The sequence below is a fragment of the Merops nubicus genome, unplaced genomic scaffold, assembly GCF_000691845.1.
Source record: "Merops nubicus isolate BGI_N331 unplaced genomic scaffold, ASM69184v1 scaffold8801, whole genome shotgun sequence".
In the NCBI taxonomy this organism is placed as follows: domain Eukaryota; kingdom Metazoa; phylum Chordata; class Aves; order Coraciiformes; family Meropidae; genus Merops; species Merops nubicus.
In genome coordinates this window covers 35055-56885 of record NW_008587560.1, presented here as the reverse complement: position 1 = coordinate 56885, position 21831 = coordinate 35055, and the positions used below count along the sequence as shown (strand labels likewise).

The 21831-nt window shown below is 35.2% G+C and overlaps 1 protein-coding gene across 1 annotated transcript in view; it reads left to right on the top strand.

The window, feature by feature from the left end:
• LRCH2 (leucine-rich repeats and calponin homology (CH) domain containing 2) overlaps positions 1 to 21831 on the top strand; it is a 35255-nt gene that overhangs the window by 4644 nt on the left and 8780 nt on the right. Inside the window, exons 2-14 of the mRNA XM_008948952.1 lie at positions 372 to 516; positions 3097 to 3223; positions 5360 to 5465; positions 5559 to 5695; positions 5927 to 6060; positions 7500 to 7587; positions 8655 to 8766; positions 9080 to 9177; positions 9261 to 9328; positions 9565 to 9669; positions 15880 to 15948; positions 18235 to 18283; positions 19336 to 19452. Coding sequence (XP_008947200.1) covers positions 372 to 516; positions 3097 to 3223; positions 5360 to 5465; positions 5559 to 5695; positions 5927 to 6060; positions 7500 to 7587; positions 8655 to 8766; positions 9080 to 9177; positions 9261 to 9328; positions 9565 to 9669; positions 15880 to 15948; positions 18235 to 18283; positions 19336 to 19452 — 1355 coding nt within the window. The remainder of the gene's footprint in view (positions 1 to 371; positions 517 to 3096; positions 3224 to 5359; positions 5466 to 5558; positions 5696 to 5926; positions 6061 to 7499; positions 7588 to 8654; positions 8767 to 9079; positions 9178 to 9260; positions 9329 to 9564; positions 9670 to 15879; positions 15949 to 18234; positions 18284 to 19335; positions 19453 to 21831) is intronic.

Below are 21831 nucleotides of genomic sequence, written 5' to 3'. Positions count from 1 at the left end.
ACTTATTGTTGTGACTAGAATTGGAGGGAAGAGACCCCAGCAGTTGCACAGAACAAAGACTGTTACAGGAATCATAACAGGTGTTCAGTTGATTTTTAAATATTCTTAATTATGTAGTGGGAAATATATTTTCTGAATTCCTGTCGTTTCTATTTTCTGTTATAATTGCATATCAAACAATAGTCTTTCAGTATTTAAGGTCATTTTTGTGTATTAATTTATGCAGTAGCATCTGGTGAAACGGAATTATTTTACACTTCTTGCAACACCTTAACTTTTAGGAGCATGACAGGAATAACAGTGGGTACTTTTATCTCCTCTTAACTGCAGGGAAATTTTTGACGGAATTTTTTTTTTCCTTTTGCTTCTAGATCTTTCAAAGAACAGATTTACTGAAATTCCTCCTGATGTCTGGTTGTTTGCGCCACTGGAAACTTTAAATTTGTACCACAACTGCATCAAATCCATTCCGGAATCTATTAAAAATCTGCAAATGCTTACCTACCTTAACATTAGGTTAGTACAGTTGGATCTTAAAGGTCTTTTCCAACTTAAATTATTCTATGATTCTACTGCTTGTTATTTTTGATCTTTATATAAACTATCTCATTGTAGAGGTGGCATTCTGCTTCATCAGGTCACTGAGTGCTGTTTTACCCTCTTTTTTTCTTCCCCAGATAGGTAAAATTATTCTGTTGTTTGTTTGCTTTATCCTTGTTTTTTTAGGGCTAGGAGTTGTTGCTTCCTTTGTGGGAAGGAACTGACTGCATTACAAAATTAAGTCAGTAAAATATGATATTTGAGAATAAGGAGAGTTTATAGAGTTTTCTCAATTTTTGATGTTATTCAGACATGCAACATTTAGAAGCTACACATGTAAAAATTCGCTGCTCTTGAGGGGATAGATTACTCTGGCCAGAAGGCCCTACTTATTTTGCATGTTATGTACGGATGGTTCTTCTCCAAAGAGCTGGATATGAATATGCATTCTGGAAGGAGCGGGAATCTGGAAGAAGCGTCACAAAAAGAGCTGAGCCCATTTTCCACAGTATTGCTTGCTTCTTATAATGACTACATTAAGTCCGAAATGGTCTTCTCATCCAAGAATGATTTAATGTGTGAGATTTCGTTCCAGAATTATTTTGAAAAAACTTTGTGAATTGATTAATGGAAAAGAGAAGAGAACAACCCCAACCAAACAAAAACCACCACGAAGAAATCAAACTCCCTCAAAATCTGTAAATACCAGTACTTATAGTGATAATTTAAGAGTAGTCTGCTCTGTGGCAATTCTGAAGAGGATTAATGATAAAATTGTGTAGTTTACTGGAAGAAATTTGACCTGACTTTCTTCACAGAGCAGCAACAGCCCATTTCTCTGTAGATGATAACTGAGGTGCTAAATACAATTCTTTACCCAGAAATAAAGTAGCACGCAGTTCTAACTGGGTGTTGTGTTATTTTGAGTCAACTCTTCTAGTCGTCGTTTCCCTTACAGTGATCTGTCTTCCTTTTTATGCTGATGTCTGAGGACTATTTTTGCAATGCATGAACCATGTGGACTATAGTAGCTGAAGAACAAGCTAAAATTCTGGATTAGTTTCAATATTTTGTTAAAGAAGAAAGCCACATGATGTCAAATTACAATTTTGGATTGAAATGACTGAGGAAATGCATTGTGAAATTCATAGTAAAGTACGGAGCTCTTTTTAAAAACAAAATGCCACGGCACCAAAAAATACCGACAAAATGAGGAAATTGAAGTGATGTGGAGAATGATTATTTCATTGCCACCTTTTAATTAAAAAAATTAAGTTTACTTGTACATGATGTTTTTGCTTCTCATGCTCTCCAGCTAAAATAAGCCCCTCGTATCTGCCTGAATTACAACATAAAAAAAACCCCCAGACTTGTCTACATCACAAACTTATTTGTGTTGTTGACTTGAAATTAACAGAATTAATACATTACTACTATAAAGATACTGATAGAAGTTTGCCTTCATTTTATGATGTTAGAATTGCAGTACTTCTTCGAAGCTGAAATGTTGCAAGGCCAAATTTGTCATTGTTGGTTCTACAACCATATAAATTGTAGTCATCAGGAAAAATAATGTAAAAAGCTGTTTTTTGTTTCTAAATATGAAAACGTGCTCTCATACGTATCAATTAAGTAGTAAAATTTCTGAGTTTTTCTTAATGTAGTGTGAATACAAGTGTCAACACTTAAAAGTTGGTTTTTGTGTTTGTGGTGGATTTGTTTGGTTGTGGTTTTTTTTTGTTTTTTTTTTTTTAATAAAACTGATCTCTACACAGTTCTTCTTAAAGCAGTAGCAGCAGTTACTGAATTCATTTACTTTATGAAGGGAATTGCTTTCATACTGGATCTGAACAAGCTGGTTTTCCGATGGCTTTTTTAAATGTACAAGTTCCTTTTTAGAAAAATCCTGTGTATTTCTGGTGGTGACAGCCTGTGTTTGGTAGTTTTTCCAGCATACATTTAAGTGAAACTGTCAGTAACGGTATATTTCGTGTGTACAAAGCAGGCATGTGTATGTGGTTGGAAAATTCACAAAAGAAAGTTTTTAATTAAAACTTATCTTCCAGAATATTGCACAGCAAAGTAATTAGATGCTAGGGACTTTTGTGTAATGGCTCAAGAGTGACAAGACCGCATGACATGAGAAGCAATGGCCTGGTATGAAGTTCTACTTTGCTGAGAACATGAGCTTTGTATTGGTAGACTGTCAGATCAGGGGGTCATTCTGAAGGTATCAGAAAGCAGGATAAAAGCAAACATCAAACATGTCTCGTTTTACAGATTTTTCTGTAGGTTTTAGTGTTAGATTAAGCTATAGTAGGTACTTATTTCATTTAGTGAGACGGGAACCCAAAATTTACATATCCGAGAGAGGCTTTATGTGGTAATGAATTCATGATGGAGGTTGTAGCTTGAATTTAGGTAAAATTGTAATAGGTGGAGAATATCTGCTGGAATTGGAGAAAAGTTGAACAATGTGCATCTCATACTCGCTGTCAGGCTTAAAGAAGTTTATAATCTACCTTTGTTTGTTAATTTTTCTCTCTCTCTTTCAAGTCGAAATCTTTTATCAACGCTGCCAAAATACCTGTTTGATCTTCCTCTTAAAGTTCTGGTTGTCAGTAATAATAAGCTGGTCTCCATTCCAGAAGAAATTGGGAAATTGAGACATTTAATGGAGTTGGTAAGTACAGTTGTGAACTACTGTACTAAGTAGACTTAAAAAAACTATAAGCTATTTCTTTGCAGTAGAATAAAAATATAAAGATATTTAAAATATAGAACTACAAAATGTAAGATCAGTTACTGCTTTTTCTTAGTATTTGAGGTCAAATTACAGGTGTAATACATTGTAGAGTTTAAAAAATGGGGTTAAATACAAATCAGTGGGTTGGGTTAAGTAATGCTTAAGGAGTCTGTAAATAGAAACAAGGGACTCAATTTGCAGAGCAATTTTGTTAGAGATGGTGAATTATTCTGTCTAAGTTCTTTATAGTAATCATAATTCTATTTATTTTTCTTGTATGTTATGAGGAGTCTTCTTTGTAGCTGAAGAGTTCATCTATACTTAAGTTATGCTGTTGTTGTCGTATTTAATTGTGGAGTTGTTTTTTTCTGGTTGTTTGTTTGTTTGTTTGTTTGTTTTCACCTTAATTCCATTTCTGCTATTCCTTTGTTTTGATTGAGGTGAAGAGAATCATGTGTGACATTTACAGCTTAGATGTCTGTGCAACAAGCTTTTATCCTATGATATACTAAAATTTTGTGCTTGGTCATCCATTGCTTTCTCTATACTCGTTAATATTCTGGGCTTTTCTGATCATTATTCTGTGTTAAGATCATGTGTTTTGGAGAACTATGCACGGTTATCCACCAGCCTGGCAATTGGACATGGTCTGGTTTGGGGGTTTTCTGTTATTATTGGTTCTGTTTGGGTGTCCTCCCTCCCCATATTATTTGTATGATCATTACAAGCAGTCCTTACCCTGTTCCCAGAATGGCTGTGTGTGCCCTGGAGATTTCTTTGAATGTGACCTACTTTCTGAGCAATAAATCAACATTCTTTTTTAATTACAAGTAATATGAGGTATTCTGAATGTTTGAGACTTTTCTAGCATGGTTTTTTTTTTGTTTTTTTTTTTTTTTTGTGAAAAATTCTTTATACTCTCTTCAGTGTGGTATTCAAGGTGGGATCACTGCTATTTACAGGAAGTGAATGATTTTCAGAATTGTAGTTGTGGTATTTTTGGCTTATTTTTAAAAACTGTCAGACCTAGAATGTGTACTTTATTACACAGATTAAGGATGTTCTAGAGTTCCATTCCAATACCTTTGTTATACCTGTTTAGAATGTTAAATAATGTGTGTATATATACACATACACATATTAAATATAATGTTGAGCCTTTAAGCCATGTGCTGGAAAAGATGCTTTTAAGAAGGGAATCCCATCTTAAATTTGGTGAGCTGGACAGAGGAGAACTTGCAATGGGTACACAACTGTTGTTCATAAGAAGCCGGTGCTATCTGAGACATCCAGCTGTGTGCAGATATCACGGTTACCAAAGCAGAAGAGCAGTGTCTAAGCTGTAGCTGTGAAAGCATGTATTGCAGAAGGAGGCAGGGTTTGTCTGAGGCCTGGCTGACTTTCAAAGATGCTTTTAATTTTTCATCAGATAGACTAGGTAACAGTGATAAATATCTAGGAAACTAGACGTTGAAGTCAGTTTTATTGAGTCAAATAAAAAAAGCTTAGAAACAGTCTTATTATCAGTGTGATTGTTGTATCAGTCTAGACTACACAAATGCTACATTAGTGACAAAAATAGTTGTAGTCTGCATTTACTTGGTGCAGCTTTGTCACCCTCTAGTGCTTGTATCCAAAAAGTTGATGAGTCTGCTATTGCTCTTTGTAAATTTTTACTTGAATGAATTTATTCAAGGTTTTTTAGAGTAGGAGAATTTTTCTAAAAGAAACAGAATGCAAATCATTTGCCAGCTGCAGTGCAAGAAGTTTAACTGATAAGGGAACTGAACCAGGAACTCCTGATTCTTAGGCTGTTGTTTTATTCTCAAAACCAGTCTTTCAGCATTCATTGGTTTAAATTTTTGAATTGAGTTTCTGAAACATGAGTGACTAAATACTGAAGAAACAGCAGGATCTGTTATGATGCTTCCTCCCTTTGTGGAAAAAAACAATAAAGGTAGGTTTTTTTTTTTTTTTTTTTACGGTATGCTTTATAGTAGTTTTGATACCAGTTTTCCTTTGTTTAATTTCATTTAAGGTGTTAAGTTAATTTATTAATTCTATTTTTCTTAGGATATTAGCTGCAATGAACTTCAGGTTCTTCCCCAGCAGATAGGAAAATTGCAGTCCCTTAGAGAATTAAACATAAGAAGAAACAATCTCCATATGTTGCCAGATGGTAAGCTAATAGTCTTAATTTCTTTGACATAGATAAATTAGGTAAAGTGCTGGGAAGATGTCTGATTCTTTCTTTTTATTTCCCACAATGCAGAATTAGGAGACCTTCCCTTGGTAAAGCTGGATTTTTCTTGTAATAAAATTACTGAAATTCCAATTTGTTACAGAAAGTTACGTCACTTACAAGTTATAGTTTTGGATAACAATCCAATGCAGATACCACCAGCACAGGTTAGTATTAAAGCATTCTAGTTCAGAAATTAGCGTTAGGATCTAAGAAAGGGGAAGCTGTTTTAAACCTGCCAGTCAGGTTTTCATTTTTTTTTTTTTTTTTTTTTTTTAGCTCAGTTTCTCCTAGTGGGAAGTTGTGGGTATAAACTTGCTATAGAAAGTATTTGTTGGGGTGCATTTTCAAAGACATGCTATGTAATTAAGATTCTGTTGTTGTTTGTTTCCAAACAGATATGTTTAAAGGGTAAAGTACATATATTTAAATTCCTTAGCATTCAGGCATGCCTCAGAATAGATAAAAAACCAGATTCTTTGGATCTTCCATCATTAGGTAAACGAATCCCCTCCCAGCCACTCACAGACAGGTGAGTAAAGGGGGTTTTGTTTTACTTCAGCATTTTCTGTGAAGTGATCTGTGTATTATAGAGAATCTCTGTAATTTAAATACTTTTATTGTACTTTAGGTAGGAGTCATAGTGTTTATTTTTTTAGATTGCTTTATTGGAAGCTTAGTTAGCTCATCTGAGTTGCTGTAAAAATTTTTCATTGTACTCACTAAAGGTTTGGAAATAGAACAAAGATTTATATTAAATTTATTTATTGGAAAATTCAGCTCTTTATTTCACAAACAGATATTTCAAAACAGTAGATGGGAATTTCCAGTAAGTGTCCGGAATGTTGAGTTAGTCTTTTGGATGGAATGTCTGCCTCCCAAGTATATATTAAAGGAAACAGACTTAAACATAATTCAAATACCATGTATTTTTTAATTAGATTAGTCATTGTCAAGAAGTGCAGAGTATTTTGTTAGACTTATGTACTGAATACCACCTGAGTAATTAAATGGGAATGCTTTTGTATTTTCTGTCATCAGTTGTCTTGCCATTGGAAACTATATGGAACAGTACTCACTTTTTGCTATTTTCTTAAAAATACGCATGCAACTTGTGCCTCTCTGTATTTGAGGCTGAAGGAAAGATTGAAGTTATGAATAAATCTTACACAGGACCACCTGAACCATCAGATTCACTCTGTAGTCTTGGGCAGCTGTGCCACAGGGAATTAGTCCATGGTGTCTGTAGGTAGCTTCTAAATGCTCCTAAAAGCTGTGGTCCACAAGTGCTCCCCAGAAGCCTTCATTGGACTTAAAAGGCCTACAACTAAAATTACTGCAAAGGAACAAGGTCATGGATGTTACCACTATTGATCATGTTTTTAGTAGTGAGAATCTGTTTAAACCTTCCAGATAATCTTCTGACTGAAACCAAGCTCAAGTGCACAGGTGGAAAGCACTAGAGCTTTCCTGCTGCTGCTGCCAATTTTGTCTTCGAAAGGCATAAATTTGGAGGAACTCATTCTTAGATATTCAGGCAGATTTAAACCATTATAACATCAGAGCCTTTTAGGCAATGTGTATTTACTCCTAGTCAAAAAATGTGTCTGCCAACAGAATTCAAGGAAATGTGTGGCTTTCAGAGGAAGCCTTCTTTCCTGTAGATGGTATTTCTGAACAAAATAGAGCAATTCTAAAGTTGCGTAGAAACAGAGTATCGTAATTGATCGTTTCCACCTTAAATTTGCTTTAATACTTTTTTTTTCTTGGACAGCTCTTGTAGGAGGTTAAGAATTTGTTATTTTGTATGGGGCATTGTGCAAAAATTGTTGGCAACTGTAGATGGGTATAGAGAATGTATTTTTAAAATCATCTTTTTTTATAAAAATGTGCTTTAATACTTTGATTCCTGTGTTGTTTGTTTTTGTTTTTTTTTTTTTTTTTTTGTGTGTGGTGTTTTTCTTAATGTAGTATGGAGGACTTTTATCCCAATAAAAATCATGGACCAGACTCTGGCATTGGAAGTGATAATGGGGATAAACGGTTGTCTACAACAGAAGTGAGTATTTTTCACTGTTGAATTTGTGCAATTTCTGCATTTTAGAATTCTTTTATTTTGTATTTTCTATAATTTGAGATATACTTAAATTGCATGTAACTTTCTATGAATATCTGTACAGTTGAGTTTAAATTGTTAGACTGCCAGTATCAGACAAAAATAGTTTACAAATTGCTTAACTATTCTGGTTAATATTAATTTCAGTCCAAACTTCATAGATTTTGAAAACTGAATTCTAACCACAGGAGTTCCTTGGATCTGTAATGCGTAAAGTGCATAATAACTTTCTATATAAAAGGACAAAAATTATTTGAAATTTTCTTTTGTTATTCATTAAGTTAATGTAATTAAGAAAATGAAAGTTTATTTGGACTAAACTTCTGTTGTATAGGTTAGTAATTTTTAAATAAATTTTAATAAATGATGGTCTGCTAGGGTTAAAGTCATGAACAAAAATTCCTACAAGTTACCTATGTATTTGTAGAAATTTTAATTAAGGAGCTGTAATTAATTATTGATCTGGAGGCTAAATAGTGTAGAAGAAAAGACTTTTGAAACTTGGAATTATTACAAATGCAGAGTGATTGTTAGTGGGAAAACTGCAGAACAAGGATTGTTACTTTGGAATTTTCTTCAAAATGGAAAAAAAAACCCCAAACAACAACAACAAATTATTAGAATCTACTCTGCCTGCCCAGTGGTCTAACAAGAGTCAGAGTAGTTTAAGGTTTTAGATAAGAAAGTACCTAAGTACAGTTTTCTTACTCCACTGACTAGGGCTGGACCTCTTTCAGCAAAATACTGTATTTCATGATTATATTCCATACTGAACAGTTGTCTGTCACTTCTTAAGCTAGAATTCTCTTAAACTCCCTTCTCCCTCCCCCTCAGAAAAAAAAAAACAAAGCCACCCACAGAAAAAACCAACACCTTATTTGATGTTACTTTCTGTGTCCTGGGAGTCGTCCATCATGATAGTCACTTGCACTATACTTTGAGTTTTTAGCAAATCATATAATAATGTAATTTGTATGTAAATTCTGTATTAAATGTGCCTTTCTTTGCAGCCATCTGATGATGATACAATCAGCCTTCACTCCCAGGTATCAGAATCAACAAGGGAACAGACATTAAGGAATGATAGTCATGTAATGGGAAGTAAACTTGATCCACAGAAAGGTAATGTCTATTGTGCGTCTGTCTTTTTACATAACAGAAATATTTTTGCTTAGGTAATCTGATCTAAGAAAGTAGCAAAAAATTATTTGATCACGTGTCGGCTTTGTATTTTCATCATTTCAGAAAACAATGTAATAATCATAAGAAGACATGGCCAGAAAAAAAAAAAAAAAATTTTAATTCAAGGAGACATGATTTCCTTGTTTTATCTTGATCTGACATTTTTCATAAGTACTTATTTCTCTCAGGAATAATATCTGTTTGAGAGAACTGTTTAATATCATCTTTTCCATTCTTCATCAATCCTCACTAGACCAGGAGGTGTATGATTACATTGATCCAAATGCAGAAGAGGGAGCTGTTCCTGAGCAAGGAGATGTACAGATTGGACCATTGCTGTCTTATATCAAGGTAGCTTGACAAAAGAAAAACTGTGCAGCAGGACTAGTTTGTTTTTCAATTCAAGTCTAAGTTTAATTTTCATTCTGTGTAAGGAACGGGCAAAACATCCTGAGAAATCCCAGAAAGTAGAACAGAGTGAGGACTGGGGAGATGAAAAAAGGTAAATCTTGATTTCTTTTGGGGGCGGGAAGATTTTACTGACAGTGATGGTTGAGAGTGGTTTTGTTTTAAGTTTCTTGCACATGGAGATAAGAAATCGCGTATTGGACAGATAGAGTGCTCCTTCGTGGACAGAAAATAAGCTTATAGGAATTGCTTCTTATTTTCCAGTAATGTAGCCATTTCTGTGACTTGCTTTACTGAAGTCAGATACGTCACTATTATTTGATTTTTCAGACTTCAGAAAGAACAGCTGCTGACTGAAGATGATGATGAACTCAAAGAAGTGACTGACTTGAGAAAAATAGCAGCTCAGTTACTGCAGCAGGAACAAAAACACAGGTATGACAGTATTAGTTAAGATAACTGGTGTTAGAATGAATTTAATCTTTAATCTTCCTTACCTCTAAAAGCTCCTGAGACCTTATCTAGAACAATTTTGTTCAGCTGTTGAACAGTTAGTGACAGACTTTTCCAAGATACCTGTGTTTCTTTTCACAAAATTGCGGTCTAGAGAAGCAGTGTATCTAGTGATACACCTCCCATGGAGAGGAAGAGATGAATGTGAAAGTCTCTTGATTTCCTGAATTGATGCATGTTAAATTTGTTTTTCAAAGCAGTTTACTTAAGTATGCATAGTTAATGCTTGTATGGTAGATTATTAGTAGTGTGTTAAAATTACTTTGTCTCAGTTTGTATAAGTTATGGAACCTGCAATTCAGTTTGTTTGTGACTGATTATCCAAATATGAGGTAATTTAGGTGGTACTTCCTCTGCTCACTTTGATGCGAGGTATGAATTTCCTATGGACTGAAGTGGAAATTTGTTCGGACATTCTATTGAGTAATGTTTGACAATGACAGAGCATATATATATTACATAAAAATAAATAATTTCAACAGTGGAAGTTCATTCTGATGAACTGCCTGATTTTCAGAGTCAGAGGATGGTGGGGATTGGAAAGGGGTTCTGAAGATCATCTAGTCCAACCCCCCTGCTAAAGCAGGTTCACCTAGAGCAGGTTGCACAGAATTGTGTCCAGGCAAGTTTTGGCTGTCTTCAGCGAAGGAGACTCCACAACCTCTCTTAGCAGCCTGTTCCAGGGCTCTGTTGCCCTCACAGTAAAGATAATTTTGTATATGTTCAGATGGAACTTCCTGTGTTCCACTGTGTGCCTGTTGCCCCATGTCCTGCCACTGGGCACCACTGAAAAGAGTCTGGCCTCATCCTTTTGACATTTGCTCTTTAAATATTGATAAGCACTGAGAACACCCCCTTTCTTCTCCACCTTCTCCACCTTCTAAACAGCCACAGGTCTCTCAGCCTTTCTTTGTAAGAGAGATGTTCCAGTCCCCTCATCATCTTTTTAGCCCTCTGTTGGACTCTCTCCAGGAGCTCCTCTCTCCAGGAGCTCTCTGGAACTGAGGAGCCCAGAACTGGACACAGTACTCCAGTGGTAGCCTCACTAGGGCAGAGTAGAGAGGAGAACTTCAACTTACTGTCCACACTCTTCTTAATGAATCATAGGCCGCCTTGGCCACAGGGGCACATTGCTGGCTCATGATTAACTTGTTATCTATCAGAACTCCCTCTTCATGTTGGGCACCACAACAGAATGATTCTTGAAAAGGAGCTGTAGAACAAGTGGTAGATGAGTACAACGTAGTAGAACAAGTTAAAAATGATGTAGAGTGAAGAGGAGGAGGAAATACTGGTGTTGCATAGGATGTGGACAGGCTAGGGTAGGGACTGTATTCATTATGGTTCCTTTAGTAAGCAGGCAAATAACCAGTGAGGCACTTTAAGCTTTCCTGCAAAGTAGAAGTTGTAGTTAATAGTAGTTCATTAACTAAAATAGTTCATTATAGTAATTCATTATCCCACAGTGATGGATTTAACTTCATACCAGCTTAAATAGTGTTTTTATTTACTTTGAATTTCTATGCAATGATGAGATTCTGTGCTGCTGAATTTCTTTTAAGATAGTTGAAATATACATGAAGCCCATAGAGAAACTGGTATCCTGATGCTGTAAATTGCAGAGCTTTAAAAATTCACCAGGGTTTCATATTAGTTAGATGTAATAGTGTAATAGCAGTAGTTTGTGGGGAGAAGGAAGGATAAAATCAGTTTTACTTACAGCCCTATGCAGTGTATTTAAAATTGGTTGTTCACATTGTGAAGGGTAAAATAACAATGAAATCTTAATGCTAATACATTCTTATTACCAAAAGTGTTGCAAAAAAAACCCCCAAGAATGCTAAATTTTTCTCATCTATTAATAGAATAAGTGTGGCTTTCTTATTAGGTTTTTATATGATGGTTATTCATATTGGATGTAGGTCTTGTTTGATTAGTTACATTTCCTGATTATCTAATAATTTGAAATACCACTGCATTCCTCTTCTGAGGTGCTGCAACTTAAATTTTACTCGTATGTTTTGTATCTTAATGCAGTCATCTTGCTATATGTTCTGCTTTGCTCCTGAATTGTTCAGACATGCAATCTCAGTAGTCTCTGGTTTCCTTCTTAGCTTAGCATTTCTGTTTTAAAGCTTTTTTTTATATACCTGTAAGTAGGTGAGGGCAAAAATCTCTTCTGATATAAGATTTAGCCCTGATTTTTGAATCTGTGGTTTTGTAAGTTTACAATTTCTTGCCATGAACAGCAGTAAAAATAATAGTTAGAAGTTTGGTGAAGGTATTTCCGTGTTTATTTGTGGAAAATATGTTCTGTGTGAGTAAACAGAATCCTTGGTTTCAGTAATTGTTTACTAATTGTATTTCTGCTCGTTCGGTGTCTGGTTGGTTGGTGGTTTTTTTTGTTTGTTTTTTTTTTTAATTATGCGGTCTTTTTTCTTTTGGCTTGCTATGCTAATGACTTCCCTGTGCTTTCCCATCAACCTGTCCTGCTTCCTTCTTCCGTCTTTGGCTTTGGTGTACATGAAATATGAAAACAGACGAAGGCCATTAAGCTATAGAACTTCATTCAGTGAAAAACTCTTCCAGAGAACAAGGGCGGCAGGACGTGCATCAAGGTATAAAATGTTTGTAGACCTTCAGATTTCCAAAGTTAATGTGGACAGAAGAAACAGTTTGGGCCATTTCTTGAACAAAAATGGAATAAAAGTTAGCCTAAGATATTTTGTTATTAAAAGTAGGTTGCAGTGCATTTATTTGTTCATTAAGATTAAATGCTATTTAAGGAAAATATTTAATAAAGCAACTCTTCAAAGAACATATAAAATCAGTCTAAACTTACAAGCACAATTTCCTATACCTTTGGCAGGTTTTCTTTTTTTTAAAAATATAGTACCTCAAGTATAGAACTTCAGGTAGAACTGTTGTGGGGTGGGTGGGTGTTGGGTTGTTTGTGGTTTGGTTTTGTTTTGTTTTTTTTTTTTTTAGTTTAAGGTATCTTGAGTTTTAAGTGATCATTTTCAAATTAATATGACCAGTGACAATCTGGTTTGCATTTGAGAGCTATGAGGGGCGTATTTGCAGATACACGGACTTCATAGTTAACAAGAAATCTGGTGTAGATGATGCTCAGGCATGTATGAGATGAATCAAGTAATTTCAGACTTCTGTTACTTTGTCAATTGAAACTCTTAACTTATTTTGGATACTCCTGGTTGTTTTCCAAAGAAAGTGGGATAGTTTAGATGAAATAATCTTCATTAGTACCAAGTGAGCCCATTTCAGTTTGCATCAAAGTTAAGCGTGCATTCTTTTCTCACAGCAGTGACTTCTTAAAGCTGTCTAAATCCCTGAGTGCACAGTTCATATGACTGCAAAGCAGAGCCGTATGTCAAGACAGTGGACTACTGAATAAGTTTGAAATAGATTTTTGTTTTGTCTCACTGTGAAAGATTTCTAGTGTGTTTACACACTGTAGATTCTAAGTTGTTTGCTTGTTCAAACTTGAAGACAGCTAACCTTAAAATAACATTACCATTGTTAACATTGTGCTTAAGAGGCACAAATGAAGTGATATTTGCACAAAATATATAAGTGACTGAGAAGAGATTCCACTTTTTAAATTCTCAAACTTTAGAAAATATTTTCCAATATTGTATTTGATTTTGCCAGCACCTTTCCATCTAGTTGGCAGTTTGGAGTAGATGTTATGCTTGCATGATTAAAAATAGAAAAATGAGTCACAATGTTGTTTTTTTGAATATTATCAAATAACACATTTATATATATATATGTGTTGTTGAGCAATTTACAGTCCAAAGTTTGCATAAGATTTAGAATCCTTTAAAGTAATAGTTTGTATGCATGCTACCTCTGTAGCAACAGAATTAGTGTGGTTAGTAGGAACTGTATGTAGGAAATCATTTGCAGTACCAACACAGATGTTTTATGCAAACTCTTATTTAGCAGTTCAGTATGACCATCAGCAAGTAATTGGCCTGATAACTGGTCTAATAAAAAAACCCACCAAACTTCTAGATTTAATGAGTCATAGTGTGAATGGAAAAGTTGCTGAAATCTTTGCACCATTAGCACCACACTTAAAGGAGCATGACTTCTGAATGTGAGCTACTTGTACTTTCATTTTGCATACACAGTTTTGCACTGTATTTCCTGACAGACAGTTCTTAGCACAACTATAGTGATCACGGCCCCCCTCCAGTTGAACACATTATCTTACCATGAATTCATTAGTCTGCAACTTAGTAAATTCAGATTAACTCTCTTCACATTTTTCTTTAACTGAAAACTTTCAAGTTCCTTATTCCACAGGAAATTCAGATTTCTCTGACTGGACTAGTAACTGCTAACCTGACAGATGCTGAATTTGCTGTCACTGCCTCATCAGTATTCTTCAGACTTTAAACAGGAAGTTTCAAAAATGATTTTGTTTTTTTTTTTCCTTCACAAAATATAAAAATATAGTTTGATAATAAATTCCATTTGTTATAAACTCAAACATTAATTCGAAATGTTCCTATGTTTCATAGGAACAGTGTAGTTGAAAAGTGCATATGTATATGAATTAGCTTGAATAGTTTTTCTTTAGATATCATGAGTTTAAAAAAAGTGACCTGTATTACATACAGTCATTGAATTTACACTGGTAGTGTCAGTTTTGGTGCTAGTGTTGCATTAAAATGTGTAGGTGACTCAAATGTCTCTTTTTAAAGCTCATTATTGTAATTGGTTACATCTCGCTACAAACTCTCTCTAAATTTGTCATTGCTTTCAATTGAAGACAGAAGGCTAATTTAAATGGGAATTTACTCTAAACATTCATTATTTTAAAATATTATTATGGTCTGATAACCTATGCTTTGTTAGTTTTTTTGTAACGCTTTTTCAGGCTATAGTATAATTTAATTCTGGAGTCCTCAAAGCTAAGTTTCTGAAGACAAAATACAGGGAGCAGATGCTGCAGACTGTCTTGATTTACAGGCTTACCTTCCCATAATGTCATCAAACTGAGGTTCACACAGTGAGAGATTTAAACTACAAATGAGATTATTACTGAGCTCAAAATTATCACAATAATCAGAGAAGTCTGACTGAAATGACATCAGTCATTTAAAGTTAATATTTGTACTGCCCTATGTAATGATAACGAAAAATAAAAAATTGCCTAATATTCTGCTTTTCTTCCACTGGATAGTTGATATTCTTCTGATTCTTGAAACAGTCTAGTTCTGTATATAATTCAGCATGAATATACTTTGGTCACAGTTCTGCACATAAACTCAGTGTCAAAGTGTGATATTACTGCCTCTAGGAATTCAGAATTACTCATTCTAGTTAAACATGGTACTTGAAAACATTTAAAGTGTTACTGACTGTTTTGTTATTTTTAACACTTCAACATCTGTAAAGGCTCATATCTTCTTCCTGTGTGTGCACATGTGGTGTGTGTTTCTTACAGATGAAATTTTCTAATTTCTGAATCTGTATGTAAGTTTAGGCTTCTTTGGCTGTTTACCATTTAGAAAAATAGAATTTCCCTTGGTTCATTTCTGCACCAGACTTTTAGTTCTGTGTTACCCCATTTTCCACCTCTCATTTTCCCTATTTTTCTTTTTCACTTGCAGTGTTTCTTACTTAGCTACCTTCTTATGTGCTCCTCCTGCCTGACTTTTTATGCTCAATCTGTGTATCACTTCTTGTCTGATTTAGATTGACTATCTTCTGTCTTCTAATTTTAATGAACACTGGGGCCTTGGGTGTTGAGGACAGACAACTTTACACAGGTGTGAGATCAGTTGAAAGAATATATATTTAGGGAGAAAAATAAGAGGAGACTTCATTTTGGTTTGAGTTGTCACAAGTTTTACTTCCTTAAATCTCAGAACTTGAGCTATTTCAAGAGCTGGAAACAATATCGTTGACATATTGACATACATGGAAGTAGGATTGGGCTTGGTTTTCATATTTGTATGCTCATACATGTTTTATGGAAAATGTCACCTTAATATTCAAAATTTTATTTATGGGAAATGTTACACAGTGAGAGTAACATATTCTAAGAAAAATGTAACTACAAAGCTGTTGAATAAATATTTTTTTTCTTCTTTCTAGGCTTCTTAATCATTCAGTTTCAGTAAGTGCAAGGAACAGACTGAAACAGCCAATGGAATCTGAAAAATGGTATTGATATAATTTAATGTATTACAGCTTTCAACATTTTATTGAATTTTTATGTTCTGTGTCACTACTGCCATCTTCTGTCATTATGTTTTTAGCTCAAGATGAAAAGGAAGCTACACAAATAATATCTTCTTGAGCTTCTTTCTTTCACATAAAAAAATATGTTCTTTTGAACCTTTAGGAGGGTTTGTGTAATCCAGAAAACTAATTTGTGGGTCTGATTGTGGCATTAATTCAGGTGCCTAAAGATAGGCGTTCAGTGGCATTTTGGACATCCGGTTCCACTCCAGGTCATGCTTCCCAGAGGTAACAGTCCTGTGCAGATGTGTGAGGTCTTGTGTTATGTAAAACAGCACTGTAGCTGTGTTTAGACATCTACATTTTACCAACCTGGCAGTCTTCTTGTGCTCTTAAGATCTGTTGGGAAAGTGTTAGTGGAAGTTCAGCCTGCAAAACATTTACTGTTTGTCAAGGATGTGTCAATGAGTAATCCATTGTTTGCAGGAGCTGTACTTTCACGCTCTTTCTTTGAATTTTAAAAAAAAGCCCAATAAAACAGCAGCAAAACCAACAAACAACAAAAACGCAACAAACAGAAATACCCAGAGCCTTATCTTTAGAAAACTGAGAAATCAGAGCTTCCTATTTCTGACAACTTGGGTGAGAGAGAACATGGCAAGTTTTCAGCCCTCCCTCCCCTAAGGAATTCTAGATCAGTTCTCTTAATCAATTTGGTCAAGAAATAATCTGTTTCCATTTTTAGGCTAAAGAAGGCGAGCTTATGGGCAGTCTTCTAATGAGAACTCCATTCGAACATTGGCTCTTGTGGTTTTTGCCAGCTCCATAATCTAAGATCTTTATCTTCAAAAGAATCTGTATCTGCTTGTGTTCACACACTAGTTTCGCTCTAAATCTTGGAGACAAAAGCCATGACTGCTCGTGGTGTGTTACTAGAGAGTATTGGGACTGTTAACAGCTCTCTGCAGTTCAAGTACACGTCAGGAAAGCATTTACTCAAAAAGAAAAGGGTCACAGTATAGATATTACAATGTAATACATTATTAATAATTAATACAATGTAATACCTTCTATTTTGGCTGTCTTCTTAAAGCAAACTAAACCAAAAAAAATATATCCACCCTCAAAAAAAACCCCCAACCACCCAGCCTTCACCTTTAATTTTGAGGTGTTCACACAAGATGTAAGGTACTAGTTGCAGGCTATTAGTTGTTTTATTGCACTGATATATAGGAACCCAGACCACACGCTACATAAGGAACATACGAAGAGGGTGCAAAGACTGTCGTGTCACTAAAGAATTTACACTTATAGAATAAGTCATAGTTAATAGATACATGCGTATCAACACCCAAACTCATTTATTGCAGCAGTTCCCAGTTCGCAACTGGAATAGCTTATCAAGCTATAGGACATGATTCAAACGGATTTCCTATGCCTGAGAGCTTTAAAAGATAGCATTACTCGTTCAAGGCAAACAGAAAGAAAAAAGAAGGAAAAGGAATACAAAACAGTAGAAGCTAAATGTCTAGTTTTCCCTTTAGGATTTATTATAATTGCTCATGGTGTGATGTCCTTCTTGCATTCAGTACCCAGCTGTTAGCAGTTTGGTATACTGCACAGCTTCTAAGCCAGCTGTCACAATGAAATCGCTGCTGGTAAGATGATAGAAGTGAATTTCACAGCAGGATATAGAAAGAAAAATTTGAAATGACACCAAATGTATACGTGTTTTTTTTTCTGTGACCTTTCAATAATCTCAGACAGTCTATGTTCAAGAGTATATTTTTGAGATTTTGCAGTTCTACTGTTCCATCCTAAAATGCTTTTCCCTTCCCTACTCTAGTATAAGCTTCAGCTTTACTGTATAGAGCTAACAGTGACATGAAGCATGGGAGTCTTCCAAAAATTCAAGAATATATCTTTTGTCAGCTTTGAACAGTTTCATTGGCTGCTTTCAGAAACAAAACAATGAAGCTACATTAGTAATCTCTAAAGTTTAACATTCTTGAGAAAAAGATTTATCTGAATAAAACACTGTAGTATGGAGACAGAAAGAAAGGAAAGTGAATTATGATTCGAGATTTTAGTCAATTGATCATACTTTTTGGCCACATTGTGACATCCTTATACGGGTAGCCAAAAAATACTGTAGTGCGGCAGAGAAGCTGCTTTTCAAGTGTTCACTTTTTGTGATATTTTTAAGTAACTTGCCTTTAAAGTACACAAAGTAGTGAATTTCATAATGCTTCTCATCTTAATTTTTAGTGTCTCAACAGATGAAGTGAATTCTCCAGTGTTCCCATACACCTGGCAGGTAAATATTCAAGTGTAAATATGATGGTGTCCTATTTGAATTATTTTGGTTTGGTGTTTTGTATTTCTGAAGGAAAACTTACACTTTCATATGGTTGTTTACACACATTTATTGTATGTATGTAATTGTAGAGGAAAACGCAAAACCTTTGAAGAGTTTATGATTCAAGATAATTTAACTTGTATATCAAATTATAGAAGCCTTCTGTTTTAAGAACTGAGACATAAGTAATGCTTCCTTGTTTTAGTTATTTATTTACATACAAATTTTACTGCCTCACCATAATGTTTGTTTTTCTTTTTCTGATTTTTAAATGGTTTGAATTGTGTAGGCCTTTCATTCCCCATGCCTCACTGCAAAGCTCACATGATGAAATTGCAGTGGTGACTTTAGAGGGTACTTTTGTTATTATTTTAGGTTTTAATCCATCAGGTGTTTACAATTGCTTTAAATAGCCTGATATTCTAATGCAGAGAAATAGTTGGAAATATCATTTGGGCCTTATGAAATAATCCCTTCAGCTTGTTTGCTTTCTGTTTTCAGAAACATATTAATGGTTTTATTAAGAATAAAACTACTTCAGCTGACTTTTCAGAATACCTTGCATAATACGGTACTTTGAAAGAGATTTCTTTTACAGCTGGTTGACATGTATAAAAACTCCTGTTGTAGCAATCCTCTACCTATGCAATGAGTATTCAGACTGAGAAATTGGATATCCCAGTGGCTAACAGCACTTCTGTTTTTTTTTAGTTATTTATGGCAGTCTTAGGTGGCATCCTAAGATACCTGTAAAAATTAGGCTCAATGCAGGAAAGGGTGTTATTGTCTTGAGAACTATTTCATAGACTCTTATTCTTCTGTGAAGTATGTTTTAGGTTTTGAAAGGACATAAGTGATTTCTACCAGAATCACCATTGAGACTGATAACGCTTTCATGTTACAAAGCTAGATTATGAGAGAGGGAAAAAATTAATAGTTATAGATCATAGTAATGTTGATGTACAAAGGTGTACATACATTTTATGTAAAAATATTTCTGAACATTGTAGCCGCTGGAAAACCAGAAGGATGCAGTGGATGAACAGCATTGGCCAGAAACACAGCCAGTAATTTGGCAGAGTGAAGAAAGAAGGAGAAGTAAACAAATTAGAAAAGAGTATTTCAAGGTAATGGGGAGCAGTGTGGGTGCGTGACATTTTTAATGAGAGTAGATGAAACTATATGACCAAGTTGAAGGTAAGAAAACCTCAGAGGTTGTAATACTTTTTAATATTGCATGTAACCTATAATTTTTCTTTGGCCCTTTTAAGTTAAATAATATAGAGGTGCACATTTAGGGTAATATGAGAGTGCAAGAAAATCATGAGGAAAAGATCAATGGAAGACTCATTTAATTTACAGTTGTCTTCTAATCTTCAGTCACTGGTCCTTCCCCATTCATTTTGGGGGAATTTTTTTTTTTTTTCCTGCTGTAGTGCAAGAAAAATATACAGCATGGTTATAAGAGTGATTTATGTGTTTTGGTTCCCTGCTGCATTAGTTTGCATTTTAAGAGAGGAAATTTTCTGTTACTTTGCTGCTGTAGTGTGTACCATTGGTCACCAGATGTCAGTGTCTGCTTATTGCAAAACAGAGGTGAAGTTGTAGTAGCATTAGATAAAATTTGTTTTTGGGGTATGGTAGAGAAATAGGAGAATTGTGACTAGTGCTAGGTTGAGTTTAAATTTGTCACTTATTAATTTCTTGGGTCTTTACCATCAAACATCTTTATGAAATGCCGGGGATGTTCAAATTAATTTATAGTAAAAACAGAGCATGCCGTACGGCTCAGATACATTCCCATGGTTATAGAAGCTATTTCTTTTCCTGAAGAGTTTATGGAGTTGTATCCTCTTTTCAGGGTTTTCATCCCTAAATTTATTTTGTCATGCAACCTTTGAGGGGAAGAGGGAAAAGTTCTAAGTAAAACAGAATTCAGTGATTTGACTCATGACACACTGTGCTATCTATACAGAAGACCCACATTAGTGATTCCTCATAACTTTGAAGGATGTCTTTAAATGCTGATACAAATTCTAAATTTTCAGCTCTACAGTGGAAGCAGATACCTGAGACCATATAACATGCTGCTATACATGTCTCAAAAGTGAACTAAGCAGACGGTACCAGTAACAAAAAATACTGTATCACTTGTCTTATTTTTCCAAATGAAACTACAGTAGGCAAGTAAACTGAAGAAAAAAAATAGGTGCTACTGCTCTTCTGAGAAACTAGTGAAAATATTATTATTATTGTCTGTTTTCTTGGAAAAAAAGCTCATGGGGTAGAATCATAGAATCCTTTAGGTTGGAAGAGACCTTTAAGATCATCAAGTCCAGGCATTAAGCCAACACCACTAAGTCCTCTGCTAAAACAGATGAGAATCTGTCAGGGTTGGAAGGGACCACAAGGACCACCCAGTTCCAACCCCTCTGCCATGAGCAGGGACACCTCCCACTGGACCAGGCTGCCCAGAGCCTCATCCAGCCTGGCCTTAAAGACCCCCAAGGATGGGGCCTCAACCACCTCCCTGGGCAACCCATTCCAGGGTCTCACCACTCTCATGGTGAAGAACTTCTTCCTCATGTCCAGCCTGAATCTGCCCACTGCCAGCTTTGCCCCATTCCCCCTAGTCCTGTTGTTACTCGATAGCCTAAAAAAGTCCCTCCCCAGCTTTCTTGTAGGCCCCTTAATATACTGGAAGGCCACAATAAGGTCACCTCGGAACCTTCTCTTCTCCAGACTGAACAGCCCCAATTCTCAGTCTGTCAATAAGTACAAATAATAAAATTTGTACTGCCAAACATTAATATTGGAGGAATACATGCCAAATTACTGCAATGGGCATCATTAGAACAGGAAAATTTACTTGGTTCAGCATCCAGAAGTATTTATAGAGTGTCTTTACTATAGATATTATATCTTTTTATTGTGCAATTGTACTGTGCCGCAGAAAGGTAGGAAAATGCCTATGACAGAAGCACTCCTTTTCTTGTGACCTCACAGGGAAATATAACTGGAACCTGAAGTCATTGTGCATAAAAAGAATCTTGCCATTGAAGACAATTTTATCAACCAAAATGTATTTTTTTTCTTAGTTCGTAGGTGGCTTGGATCCTAGCTGTATGCAAGCTGAAATTCATGTTACCATACCTGCAGTGGAAAAGAATTACTACATGCTAGCTCTGATATGGTTAATTATGGTGGAGAAACATGATGAGACCTGGCCAAAGGCCTACATGAACAGAATTCAGCAGCAGAGGTTTGCAGGGCATAGCAAGTTAGGTTTTGCCTTATCAGCTGCTGAAGTAATATATTCTTTTGTACTGCAAACATATAGGAAATAAACCCAAGAAGAGAACTATCCAGTCACGGATATATGTGATGGTGTCTATCTGACCCCAGAACTTTCTGTACTCTATGCATAGTTAAACAAAACAGCAACCAAAACAAAGTCCACAAAACCTCCACCAAAACCCACTAAAACCAAACCAAACAAGAACACA